Source organism: Mirounga angustirostris, unplaced genomic scaffold (assembly GCF_029215605.1).
Source record: "Mirounga angustirostris isolate CCGP_5_RB_7025 unplaced genomic scaffold, mMirAng1.0.hap1 SCAF_1, whole genome shotgun sequence".
NCBI lineage: Eukaryota > Metazoa > Chordata > Mammalia > Carnivora > Phocidae > Mirounga > Mirounga angustirostris.
The window spans coordinates 158,964,446-158,976,554 of record NW_026991709.1 but is presented as its reverse complement, the minus strand read 5'-3'; the positions used below and the strand labels follow the sequence as shown (position 1 = coordinate 158,976,554).

The 12,109-nt window shown below is 51.9% G+C and overlaps 1 protein-coding gene across 3 annotated transcripts in view; it reads right to left on the bottom strand.

Moving 5' to 3' along the window:
• Positions 1-12,109, bottom strand: part of EEFSEC (eukaryotic elongation factor, selenocysteine-tRNA specific) — a 245,902-nt gene that overhangs the window by 60,510 nt on the left and 173,283 nt on the right. For 2 of the 3 annotated variants that reach the window (XM_064591223.1, XM_045904217.3), the window contains exons 5-6: positions 10,904-10,975; positions 2,969-3,625 (exon numbers count right to left, since the gene is read on the bottom strand). In XM_064591223.1, coding sequence (XP_064447293.1) covers positions 2,969-3,625; positions 10,904-10,975 — 729 coding nt within the window. The remainder of the gene's footprint in view (positions 1-2,968; positions 3,626-10,903; positions 10,976-12,109) is intronic. The other variant, XM_045904218.3, reaches the window with a different exon arrangement.

The window sequence follows — 12,109 nt, the reverse complement described above, 5'->3', positions numbered from 1 at the left end:
TTGAAATAAAATGGCTCCCCAAGGCATACAGTTGTTACATGGCACAGCTAAGGGTTTGAGCCCAGTCTATGTGATCCCAAGTTCAATGATTATCAACCTGACTAGGAAGAAAAGTCTCCTGCCAAGGATACTCCAGCTTCTTGAGAGCATGCCAGCCTCTCAACTCACTGGGCAAGAATCTACCAGACATGCTGGAAAGATATCGGCTCAGAGGCCAGTCAATGCTGGGTTCAAATCCTGACTTGACCATCCTGTGACCTCGGGTAGGTTGCTTCACATCTCTTGAGCTGGTTTCCAGTGTGGCTCCCTTTGCAGAGGGGCCCTGATGGCCCGAGTTCAGACTAGGAATAAAACTAGCTTTTTTTTTTTGAGTAATTTTGTGTTGTTTGAATTATTTTTTACCATGCACATATATTACTTTTCCCAAATATTTACATATAATTTTAGGAGGAAGAAAGTGATCTATTTAATAATTTCAAAAAAAGTACATAGGAAAAGTAGTAACCTCCTCATTGAATTTTTATAAGGATTCAAAACAACGTATGCAACTAGTAATGGCACACAGTAGGTGCTGAGTAAATAGAGTAGGGATGGGGTGGAGGGAGGCAGGAGGCAGGTGTATTCCTGCCCCTGGGCCCAGAAGGGAATCTGTGGCACAGGACAGGTGTCCATTCAGCTAGGGCCTTAAGCGGCTGGTAGGGGGACCCTAGGTACCGTGCCCTTTCCTACCTTACAGGATCCCAGTCTCAGGACCCCTCCACACACCTCCACAGCCCTGTCTGAAGCAGTCCCTGGCTGAAGGGAGCCTTTCTGCTCAGGATGTCTAGGTGGGATCTGTCGACTGCAAGTCTGGGGCTCTTGTGCCTCCACTTCTGGCCTCCCTGGACTGAGGAGGAAAGGGCCGGTGGCCCCAGGGATGCCCTAGATTGGTGGTATGGTTTGGGTCAGCACATCTCCTTGGCTCTCCCCACTGCCCTTAGGAGGCAAGAGGCATTCGATAGTATGTTTACTTGCTCCTCACAAACCCACACTCCTCATTCTCGAAGGAAGTAATTGCTGCTCCACCACCAACAGGCCTGTGTGGGGCAATTAGACCTGTGAACTCATCAAGTGGGACATTACTCCATGACAGATATTTCACCAGAGAATAATTATGCTTCATAATACTGCTAATAAATCAAGCGAGACAAACGAGTGACGTGCACTTTATCACCTTCGTCTTCAATCAACATCTCAGGGCTGGCCCCCGGCTGATGGAGCCTTTGAGTGGTCCCCATGATTGGCCCATAAGCCCTCCTGGCAGCCCTGGGAGTTTAGGCTGCTGCTCTGCAGAGGAGGAAGCCAACATTCACAGATGGACAGACAGCAAACAGCAGTGGGGTGGGGGGGTGTTGGACGGGACGACACAGACATGGCTCCAGTTCCAGGACTCCAGCCGCAGCGCAGGGTGACCAAGCCTGTCCAGCTGAGCGGGCAAGGTTGGCCTCAAAGTGGAAGGCCTGAGATTACAGAGCTGAGGATCCTGAGTTTTGGATGGACTGTGAGGGGGTAAGTAAGAAACTTCTACTGATTCCCCCTCAGAGGGCAGGTCTAGATACAGTCAGGAGAGGAAGGGAATCAGGCCTGAGCACCAGGAAGAATCCTGAGACAAGGAGGAGGAGAGTGGGAGTTCCTGCAGTGACAGAGTTCCAGAGAAGAAACATGGGGATCTGAGAGAGGGGAAGGAGACAGGGTGGGCATTGGTGGTGGAAACCCCGACCCTGGCTGGTACCCAAGGCCCTGACACTTTCTCCTGAGTGCCTGCTCGGTAAGGGTCAGACCCCATGCTGGAGCCTATGCTGACTTGGGCAGGGTGCTGCACCGGGAGGGGTAACCCTCATCCTGCTGTCTAAGGAACAGAACTGCAGTCCTGCTGAGGAGGCAGACTCCACTGGAACCTGAGCTTCCCAACACTGAGGTCTTAGCACAGCTAAGCTCTGAGCTCACCCGGCTCAGAGACGAGTCCCAAGACCACTCACAGCCACCCCTGCCCTGCAGGGGCCCACATCAGGGAGTGAGGTTTGGACAGACGTTTGGACATTCTCCACCCATCTCTATAAGGCCCAGGAGGCAGGGATTCCCACTGAGACCTACAGTGATAAGACAAAGGAGGGGGGGCACCTGACAGAAGGTAATCCCAGGACTTCAGGACCCCTTTAGGCTCTAGGCTACCGCAACTGCCCACTCTCATGAAAGGCCTGTGAACCAGACTGGCTCACCCATGTCTAAAGACCTGCATCTGGTGATGATGCCAGGCACCCGAGGAAGCCAGCAGCCTGGCCCCTCTCACTCTGTCACCTTCCGGTACCTTCCCACCTCTTGCCCTCTGGCACCCTGCCACCATCACTCCTCACTTCCCCCACCCCACAGGGTGAGGACACGCTTGGCCAGGCCTGCCTTGCATTGACCAGCTATGCTCCCTCTGTCGATATGACTGGCATATCTGTTGATATGACCCAGCAGCCACCCTGCCTAATGGAGGCTCAGCCCCCACTGAGGCCACGAGAGCGAGGGCCTGCTCATCAGGCTGTGAGGCACAAGGCCCGGCCTCTTATCTGAAGTTCAAGGAGGCCACTGATCCTGCTGGCTTCTGGCCCAGGTGAAATGCTGCTGTCTGAAACCAGTTTGTGTGAGGGACCAGGGCTGCTCTGCCCTACACAGGCCACCTCCACCACCAGAGTAGAGGGCAGGGATGGGAGCAGGTGCAGTGGGGCTCCCCTGCCTTGGTTCAGGCCCCGCTCTGTGACTGAGGGTTAGCAGAACTCAGGCCACTCAGCCACTCTGGGCCTCAGTTTCCCTGTTTTAAAATGTCAGAAGTTGGGACCAGAAGCCTCTGAGGTCTTCCTGGTTCTCATCACAGACTCCAACTGTGTCCATCCCGGCTACCAGAGCCCGACAAGGAAGGATGATGGGTGGAGGGACTGCTTACCCGTTCTACAAGGCCATGTTTGTGCTTGAGCTTATACACTTTCAGCCTGGGCAAGAAGCTCTCAGCATAGTCCTTGTCCTCCAGCCCATGGAGCAGGACGCCATGGAAGGCCAGTCGGCACATGTTGGCATGAATGTCCGCATCTAGCCTGGAGCCAATCACCAGGCACAGCCGAGGGCAGGTGACAGGCTTCTCAAATTCCACGAGGGCCCACTGCTGCCGAGCGCAGCGGCCTTCTGTAGCCTGGCCCGTCTTCTTGTTAGCCTCATCACTCTCTGTCGCCGCTGGTGCCAAATCCTTATCTAGGTACTGCTCCTGGAAGAGGTATTCTCGAGAGAAGTCGAAGGAGTCCAGCACAGGCTCATGGTCAAAGCTATCGGGGGCAGGGCTGAAGAACATCAACCGGCCCATGACTGTCTCATGGCCCACCGTGATGTGGAACTTGGCTTTGGTCTGCAGGGGCCCCCGGAAATACGGGATCTTCTCCACAGAGATGATGGCTGCGTGGACAGTGTGCAGGGACTCAGGGGCACACACCAGGCCACGCTCCAGTAGCTTGGGGTCAAACTGGGTGACGCAGATGCCCAGTCGGTCTCCCTGCATGGCTGAGGTGACAGGCATGTGAAACATCTGCATGGACTTCACCTTCTTCACCACCTGGTGGGTAGCAAAAGAGAAAGCTCATGAAACGAAGAGCCTTGAGGCTGGGGGGAAGGGCTCCAGCTGGAGAAGTCCCTATCCCAGTACTGCCAATACTCACTTGGCCCCTGGCAAGGCAACCCAGAGGAGCTCTGGGGCGCTCAGACTCCCCTTGGCCAGAGTAAGCTCCACCCTGCAAACACGAGGCCCACAGGGCACCCTGGTCCAGGATGTGGGCGGTGGTCACGGCAGCCAAATCCTGAGCTACCTTAGCTCCCTCCATCCTAGTCACTACTCCACCCCAGACTCCATTCCAGCACTTTCTTGCCTTGAGCCCTCTGTAGAGGCTTGTCACCATATGCAAGATGGCTCCCTAGGTCCTCAGACTGCCAAACTATGGCCATCTGTCCTTGAAAGCCCAGGCCAAACCCCACTGCTCTAGAAAGTCTACCCTGACCCCCAGTGGGCAGGATCTGTCTCTCTCTCTTTGGTGCTACCCCAGCCCTTCTGAGTCATACACAGCCTGCTCTGCTGTCTCTGCCTATTCTGCACCAATCTGCCTGCTAGCCTGTGGGCTTGGGCTTCTCCAGGGCAGGTCACACTGAGGGACTACAGTGTGCCAGGGACTGTTCTGGGGTAGGAATAGAGTGAGAAACGGCAACAAAACTACATATACATTTAACATTAACTAAGTTTGTACTGAGGGAATTAATATGTAAGACTTTGCGTATAAATACATAACATAATCATATACATTATGATATATAAAGTACTATATTACATGTAATATGTATACCGTATATAACATATAGAGAAGGCCTAGGGTGTGGGGGGAGGTCTGGCTTTTTAGAGCGGTGGTCAGGGAAGGCTTCTCTCGAGGTGATGACTCAGCTAAGACCTAATTATAAGAAGTTATGTGAAGGTCCAGAAAAAGATAGTTCTGAACAGGGGAGCTAATGAATGTATAGGCCGAGGATGGAGGCTCCGTGGGTCTGAGAAATAAACAAAGAGGCGGGAGGGCTGCAGCAGGGAGGGCAGGGAGGAGAGGGCAGGCCGGAAGTCGGAGAGGAGTTTAGGCAAAGGAGTAACCGGATCTTATCTCTGTTTGGAAACCACCACACCAACTACTACACCAGGCAGATTTCTGTACCCACAGTTTGTAAATCAGGAACAGACATAGGAAAGGCTCTAATAAACGTTCATGAAATCAATGAACATTCCTAAGATCCACTGTCGGAGAGGAGATGAGATCACGCTTAGCGCAGCAAAGAAATGGGTAATGTATTTCAGAAAACCTCATAAAAATTTGTTAAGTTAAAGACACTTTGGCCTTCAGGTTGCAAGCATCCCCATCTGCAAAGCCCGGGTGTGGGGAGCACTCGTTTTCTCCCTGGATAAAGAGAGAATGCTGAGCGGCTCCGGGTGCAGGAGGCCAGGCCCTTTCTTGGAGAGCCATAATACTCAAGTGTTTGTTTAAAGATCATTAACTACCTAACCAAGAGGTCAGGGGGCAGAGAAAGTGAGAAGTGCGGTGTCAAAAGCCACAGCCAAGATCAATCAAAGAGAAACATAAAACATCTCTGAAATGGTCTACAAGGGCAATGGGAAACTAAGATTTTCAGGAATGCACCTCAGAGTAACTGGAGAATATTATCTTACACTAAGCGTCTGCCCAGCGAGGCAGGCCCCGAATCACAGCTCTTCCCCCCGAGGCCTGTAGCCGCCGGGTGAGCTGTCCTCTGGCCCCCACCCCACCAATCTCCCTTCTCTAGGCCAGCTTTCTAAAACACATGTCGGATGATGCAATTCCTTGGCACTGACTTCTACACGGGCTCCTCTCTTGCACATCACCACTTTCAAACCTTTTGGGTATAGCTGTTGTGAGCAGGAAGATCCTTTGGTCATGTGAAATTCTATGGGGAATCAGCCCGCTGGCCGCCACCCCCCCACCCCCACACTGGGTAAGCTGCTCAGGGAGGGTAGGGGCTCTTGCACCTCCTGACATCCCCTCTGCTGCCCCACCAAGGACTTCTGCTTGCCTGGCTTCTCCACATGGCCTTCCCTGGAGCCTCCCACCACATGGCCTGCCCCAACACGTGAAGCCACAACCAGGGGAAGCTTGAACAATTCCCTACATACAGAACCACATATTTGTTTTGCCTGTGAGGACCCTTCTCCCTGGGACTTCTTCCACCTAAAATTCCTGTTCATGTCAGAGGACCTCCTGAAACGGCTTCCCTGCTCACTCCAGACTGAGCTGGTTACTCTCCTTGGGTTGCTCTGAACCTGACTTCCTGTGTTGCCATTGCTGCTTTATGGTTCTGCCAGTCTGTGCCTCCTCGTACCTACTGAGTTAAATCACGATAGGGTAAATATCCATGGCCCCATCATTCACCCTGAGAACTAAAACATTACCAATAACTTCACTCTCCTTCTGTGCTCCTTCCCCACCTAGTGCTCCTGCCTGCCCCCCAGCTGGAGGCAACCACTCTCTTGAATTTGGTGTGTGGCATTCCTTTCTTTTTATATATATACGTGTACATGGTTGTGCGGAGGCTCACTACATATGTAGTACATATGCCTAACCAATACTTTGTTTTCTGAGTGTTTGAACTTTAGAGTTCTTGCCCGTGCTGCCTACACCTGCAGCTCATTTGTTGCTGATGCTGTATGTCGCACGGCACACACAGACCCCCATTCAGCCTCCTACTGATGCGCACATGGGTCATTTCCAATTTTTCCCTGGAAAACGATGCAATGAATTCCCTCTCAAACAAGACTCCCGCCTGATGCACAGTGCAGGGAGGGTTCTGGAAGACGCGGGCCCTGGACCAGAACTGCTGGGTCAGGAGCAAGTGAGGGCTCATGTCTGCTAGATAAATAAAGTACCAATGTACGCTTCCACCCACAGGCCAGAGACTCTCAGTGGATCCGGTTCTTCTCCAGTGTCTGGCATGGCCAGATTTCTTAATTTTTGCCTATCAAACTTGTGTATTTCCCCTTTTAAATCCAGGTTCCGGGGCACGTGGGTGGCTCAGTCGTTAAGCGTCTGCCTTCGGCTCAGGTCATGATCCCAGGGTCCTGGGATCAAGCCCCGCATCTGGCTCCCTGCTCAGCGGGAGGCCTGCTTCTCCCTCTCCCACTCCCCCTGCTTGTGTTCCCTCTCTCTATCAAATAAATAAATAAAATCTAAAAAAATAAAAAACAAAAAAATAAATCCAGGTTCCTACTGCTGTACCTTGGTGCCTAGTGCAGAGGCTGGCTGACAGACGCTGTTTATGGCAGACCCAGCTAAACATCCAGCCCATCCAAAGAGAATGGCTGCATCTGATTCTGGAAGAGAAATGCCCCCCATGGCAAAGAAAGCATGGAGTGGAGATTCTGGAGCGGCTGGGGCCTGAGCAAGCTCCTGGTGTTCAGGATGCTCCCTGGGACAGAGGCGCAGGGCCCTCACCACCCTGACGGCCCCCACCCCCCACCATCAAGCCCATCTCCAAGCAGGCTTCATTAAAAGCATGTTCCTTTCAACGGGGCTTGTGTTCTTAGGACTGAAATAATAAAGAATGCTTTAAGAGGGCACTGTGAAGAGCAGAAAGACAAATAACTGTGCAAATCAAGATTTCAAGGGCCCAGACAGGAAATTGTGAAACAGATAAGACAGGGACAGGGTGGCGTGGCACGACCGTGGGCTCTCGTGGGTGCGTGCGGCGGCGGCCGCGGCAGCAGCACGCAGGCTCGCGGACAAGCCCACATTCTTCAAGATGGCCTTTAAGAATGTGAGAGCCCATCTGGGACACCGAAATGCGGGAAGTAGTTATGCCAATTCCAGAATGGGAAAAAAACAGGCTTTCCTTTCATTCACTGGCCAACTTTGAGAGAGTCCATCCATCTACTCAACAACTCACTCATATTTACTAATATCCAAGTTGAGTGGCAGAGGCAGTATATGTACATTCACTCAACACGTATTTATCAAGTTTCTCTCATGTACCAGGCCCAGGCCCCGGCGTGATACAGGGCGAGCAGAACAGACTCTGGAGTCTACTGCTGGGGGTCGGGGCAGAGGGAGCTTATAAAATCATCAACTAATAAATGCAGATTACAAAACCATGGAGAGGTGCTATGGGATAGAATAACTGGGTGACGCAATCCTTCCTGGGTCATCAGGGAGGGCTTCCCTGAGGAGGTGGCGCTAAAGCTGAGACCAGAGGGAGTAGAAGAAACCAGCCACAGGGGCTCCAGGCAGAGGGAAGAGCAGAGCAGGTCTGAGGCTCTGAGGTGGGAAAGAATGTGGCCTGTTTGAGGGATTGAAAGGTGGTGGGCTGGCTGGCGGGGTGGGGGCCAAGGGCAGTGGCATCAGGTTGGAGACATGGGCCCACCACCTTCACCATGAGGACAACAGAAGCCCCCGGTGGTTGTGGTGGCCTGGGGTTGAGCAGAGGAATGTCACCTGCTCTCACATGCTTTGACAAGGTCACTTTGGCTACACGGTGTGGCGAAATAAGAAAGGAAAGAGGGAAAGCAGCAAGGGAGGAACTCTGAGAGTTCTTTGTGCAGTACAAGGCTGGGGTGTACTGGCAGACCGGATGCGGGGACAAGGGAGACCCTGGCACATGAGGACGGACCCCCAGGCTCCGGCTGGAGGGACAGCCTTGAGCTGCAGGGAGGAGGGGCCGCTGAGAGATCTGTGCCTGGGAGAGGTCCGTGAGGCGGCCGGCAGCAGGTGCGCACAGAGATCGCAGCTCCAGGAGAGGCGGAGGCTGGGGGCTAGACAAAGAAGGCTCACGCACCTAACTGCCTCTGGCCTTTCCCCCTGGAGGTCTACCAGGTTTCCACCTCCAGCCTACCACATCTGAGACTCCTCTCCTTCCATCTGTCTGTCTCAGAAGTGGCAGCTGGGTGCTTCCGGCTGCTCGTGTGAAAACTGTGGGTTCCACCTTGGCTCTTCTTGTTCTCTCGCACATGTACCCAGCCATCGGGCGCTCTAGCAGACTTCGCCTTCTCAACAGAGCCAGTGCCCGAGCCCTTCTGCAACCACTGCCCACCCTGCTCCCAGGCCCACCTGGCTTTGATTACTGCCCATTTCCCTGCAGCCTGTTCTCCACAGAGCAGCTTATACATAAGATATGACTCTGCACTTTCGCCTCCAAGCCCTTTACTGTATAACTAACATCCTTGCTGGGACCCCAAGGTCCCACAGTTGGCCCCTGTCATTTCTCTGACTTTGTTACAATTCCCCTGCAGCCCCTATTCACGTCACTTCAGTCACATGAGCCTTCTTACTTCTTGCTCCTGAAACATGCCAAGTGTGCTCCGACCTCAGGGCCTTTGACTGGGATGCTCCTCCCCCAGATGCCCTATTTCTCTTCCTATCCACTCAAATGTTTCTTTATCAGAACCCATCCTTGACTCCACAGTAAGAGCTCCCCATACCTATCTTCTTTTCTTTGTTTTATTTTTCTTCATAGCACTCATCGCTACGTGACATATCATATATTTGCTTACTGACTGTCCCTCCCACACTGGAATGTAACCTCCACGAGGGCGAGGGCTTTATTTTTATTTTCTTTAACTTCTGTTTCTATCTTCAGTGCCCAGCGCAGACATATAGAGGCCCTCGACACCTATTTGTGGAATGAATGAATGCAGCCATGGATGGGTGCAGTATTGTCCCTGCCCCCAGGGAGTTCCAGTCTGGGTCTGGGATGTATACATCTACAAAGGCGCATGGAGGTACATAGCCATGCTGTGAGAGCAGGGCTGGCCCTGAGGCTAGCTAGGAGTTGGGAGGTTCCGGACAACCAAGGGGAAGGAGCCTTCCAAGCCTCTCCGAGGAACGCAGGTTTCTCTGGTGGGGCGCAGTTAGGATGGTGGCAGAGAAGGCAGGTGGCAGAGCAGGGAGGTGGCTCTGCGTGGGACCGCCAGGCAGGCCCATGCCCTGAGCTCGAGTCAGAGAGGGGATGGTGGCTGCCAAGTCTCTTCCTCTTGTCCTTCCCCTCTTTCTGGCACCAAGCACTTCTGGGAAAGGGAGGATGGACCCACAGAGAGAGGGAGGAAGGAATACATCAAGCAAGCAAACAATTTTTAAAACTCAAGTTTGTGCTTGCTAAGCAATTTGGCCCTTTCTGACTAACAAAGAGGCTTTATCATCATCTGGGTCAGTTATTCTTCATGAAAACCCTACAAGGCAGGTCAATATTTTTACATTTAATTTTAGGGATGAAGAAACAGAGGTTTTTGATGTCTCCAAGGTCACAAAGCAAATAGGCTGAGACTTGGGACAATGAGTACAGGGACTGCAAGGCAGGCCTGACATCCCACGGCTGGTCTCTGGACCAGCTAAGCAGAAACCGTGCCCGGGCGGTGGGCGCTGGGAGCAGAGCGCCAGGCTGCTCTAGGTCTGGAGGACCATCGATGTGGATGCCCATGTGGTGAGAACCAGAAAGATGGCTCCAGGGAAGGGGCAGAGGGAAGACTCCACTGTGAAGGGACCCTGCTCAGGGGTAGAAGGAAGCCGAGACTTGGGAGTGGTGGGGACAGACACAGCTCAGGCCCTCCCTCCCCTGCCCAGGCCACTATGGCTGCCCTGGCCATGGTGAGCAACGGCCTCCTCCTGGCCAAGCACAGCAGACAGCTTCAGAGCCAACTTCTCAACTGCTTTGCTCCCTCCTAGCCGCCATCATGTCTGTGTTCGGGTAGCACAGTGCTCAGCACAGGACAGACACTCAGAAAATGTCTGCTGATGGAGTAGATGAGCGGGCAAAGGAACCCTCTGTGCACTCCCAGGCCTGACACACTCAGATACCCCTTCTGGTCTTCTGAGCATCTGAAGCATAGTTCTCCAGCATCCTGAGGACTCTGTAGGGTACTATACTCAGAAGGACCTGGTCTCTGTTTTGGAGACTACTGAAAACCTCCAAAAGAAGTGGCTCAAGGTGGAAATCATAAAGCGTTCATCTCTGCTCTTCACAGCACCTTGCATGGAATAGTGGTACCCAGCTAATGCTGGATTCCATGATTTTACCCCATGACCTGTACAGAGAGACCCTCAACATTGGTCAGATACCTACACGTGATGACGCTCTACAGACATGAGCAACCTTTTAGGTGGCTAACCATGATCTCATTTTATAGACAAGGTAACTGAGGTCCCAGAGGTTAAGACATTTATCCACAGCATCCAGATCTGCCCACCATGAAAACCCAAATTCTTTTACTATATCATGCCATAAAAACACATCTACTCCACCATGGAAATCCAAATGAGTTACAAGCACTGTAGTGAGGTTCACTCACACGCGGGGAGTTCTTTGGCAGCATTCCTTCTGCGGGGTAAGAAATGGAGAGGCCCAGCGACATCAGAATACACTGCAAAGGAACAACAGTGTTTAGGGTCCTCCCGGCATTCTACGGAATCAACAGATGCTTCAAAGAAGTGGACAATAGCCTGCGCTTAGCAGTTTTTCTGATGTGCAGAGATTTTTGTAATAATGGTCCTGGCTGTAATGAGATTGGACCTCTATTATCCATTTTCGTTCCACTAATGAGCCTGGAAGCTCCTGGCTGTGCCAAAGGCGAGGGTCGGGGCCTTGCAACTTCATCATTACTTAATAAAATGTAAATCGGAGAGGAAAAGAAACACACAAGGTTTGACACTAATAAGCTTACAGCAGGATCAGTTACTTCAATTCAAAGAGGTTCAGACCGGAGGGGGAAAAATGAAATAAGCTTTTAAAGATCAGTCTAGGTTTGGCTCCATCAGACCTAACCAATTTTGTTTAATAAGGTTTCAATTTGGCTGCTCTTATTTCTCCCTCTTCTTCGAGCTAGGCCGGGTACAGATAAGGCATCCCCCCACCCCACCCCAGCCTAATGCATTAATTGCCTCTCACACAAAAAGCCAAACTCGGGACTCTGCACTAGGAGAGAGCAGTGTGGGCCCCTGGGGGCAGCCAGCACCTCCCCTGCTGGTACAGACCCCGGCACCACCTCTGGGACTGCAGAAGAGACCACCACATGGATCCTGGGGACTCCATTCTTACCCACTTGTTTTTTAGAGAAATGAAAACCATCACCAAAGGTATGGGGAATCAAATGACATCAGAACCACCTGTGTTCCCATCCTGAAACTGACCGCTAAGATGTGTCACTCGTACTTCATGCTGACAGCAAGCTGAAGAGCTCTAGTCCCATTTCCCTCCTCGACTCCCTGCAATTACTTTCATGAATTCCTTATGTGTCCTTCTATTTTATACATTTTGACCCATGTGTGTGTCCCCGGATAGTATATATATTTGTTAGTTTATACAAATTGTCCCATATTATTGCTTCACTCCCACTTGCCTCCTTCTTTCTGTATTATGTTTCTGACATCTGTTCTTCCTAGGAAATAGAGATACCGATCTATGTATCTATTTAGCATATATTTATCTAAACAGAGATACTGCTATCTCTGTACATATCTAGGTGATTCTTTTTGACCACTGCATGTTATTTCTTTGT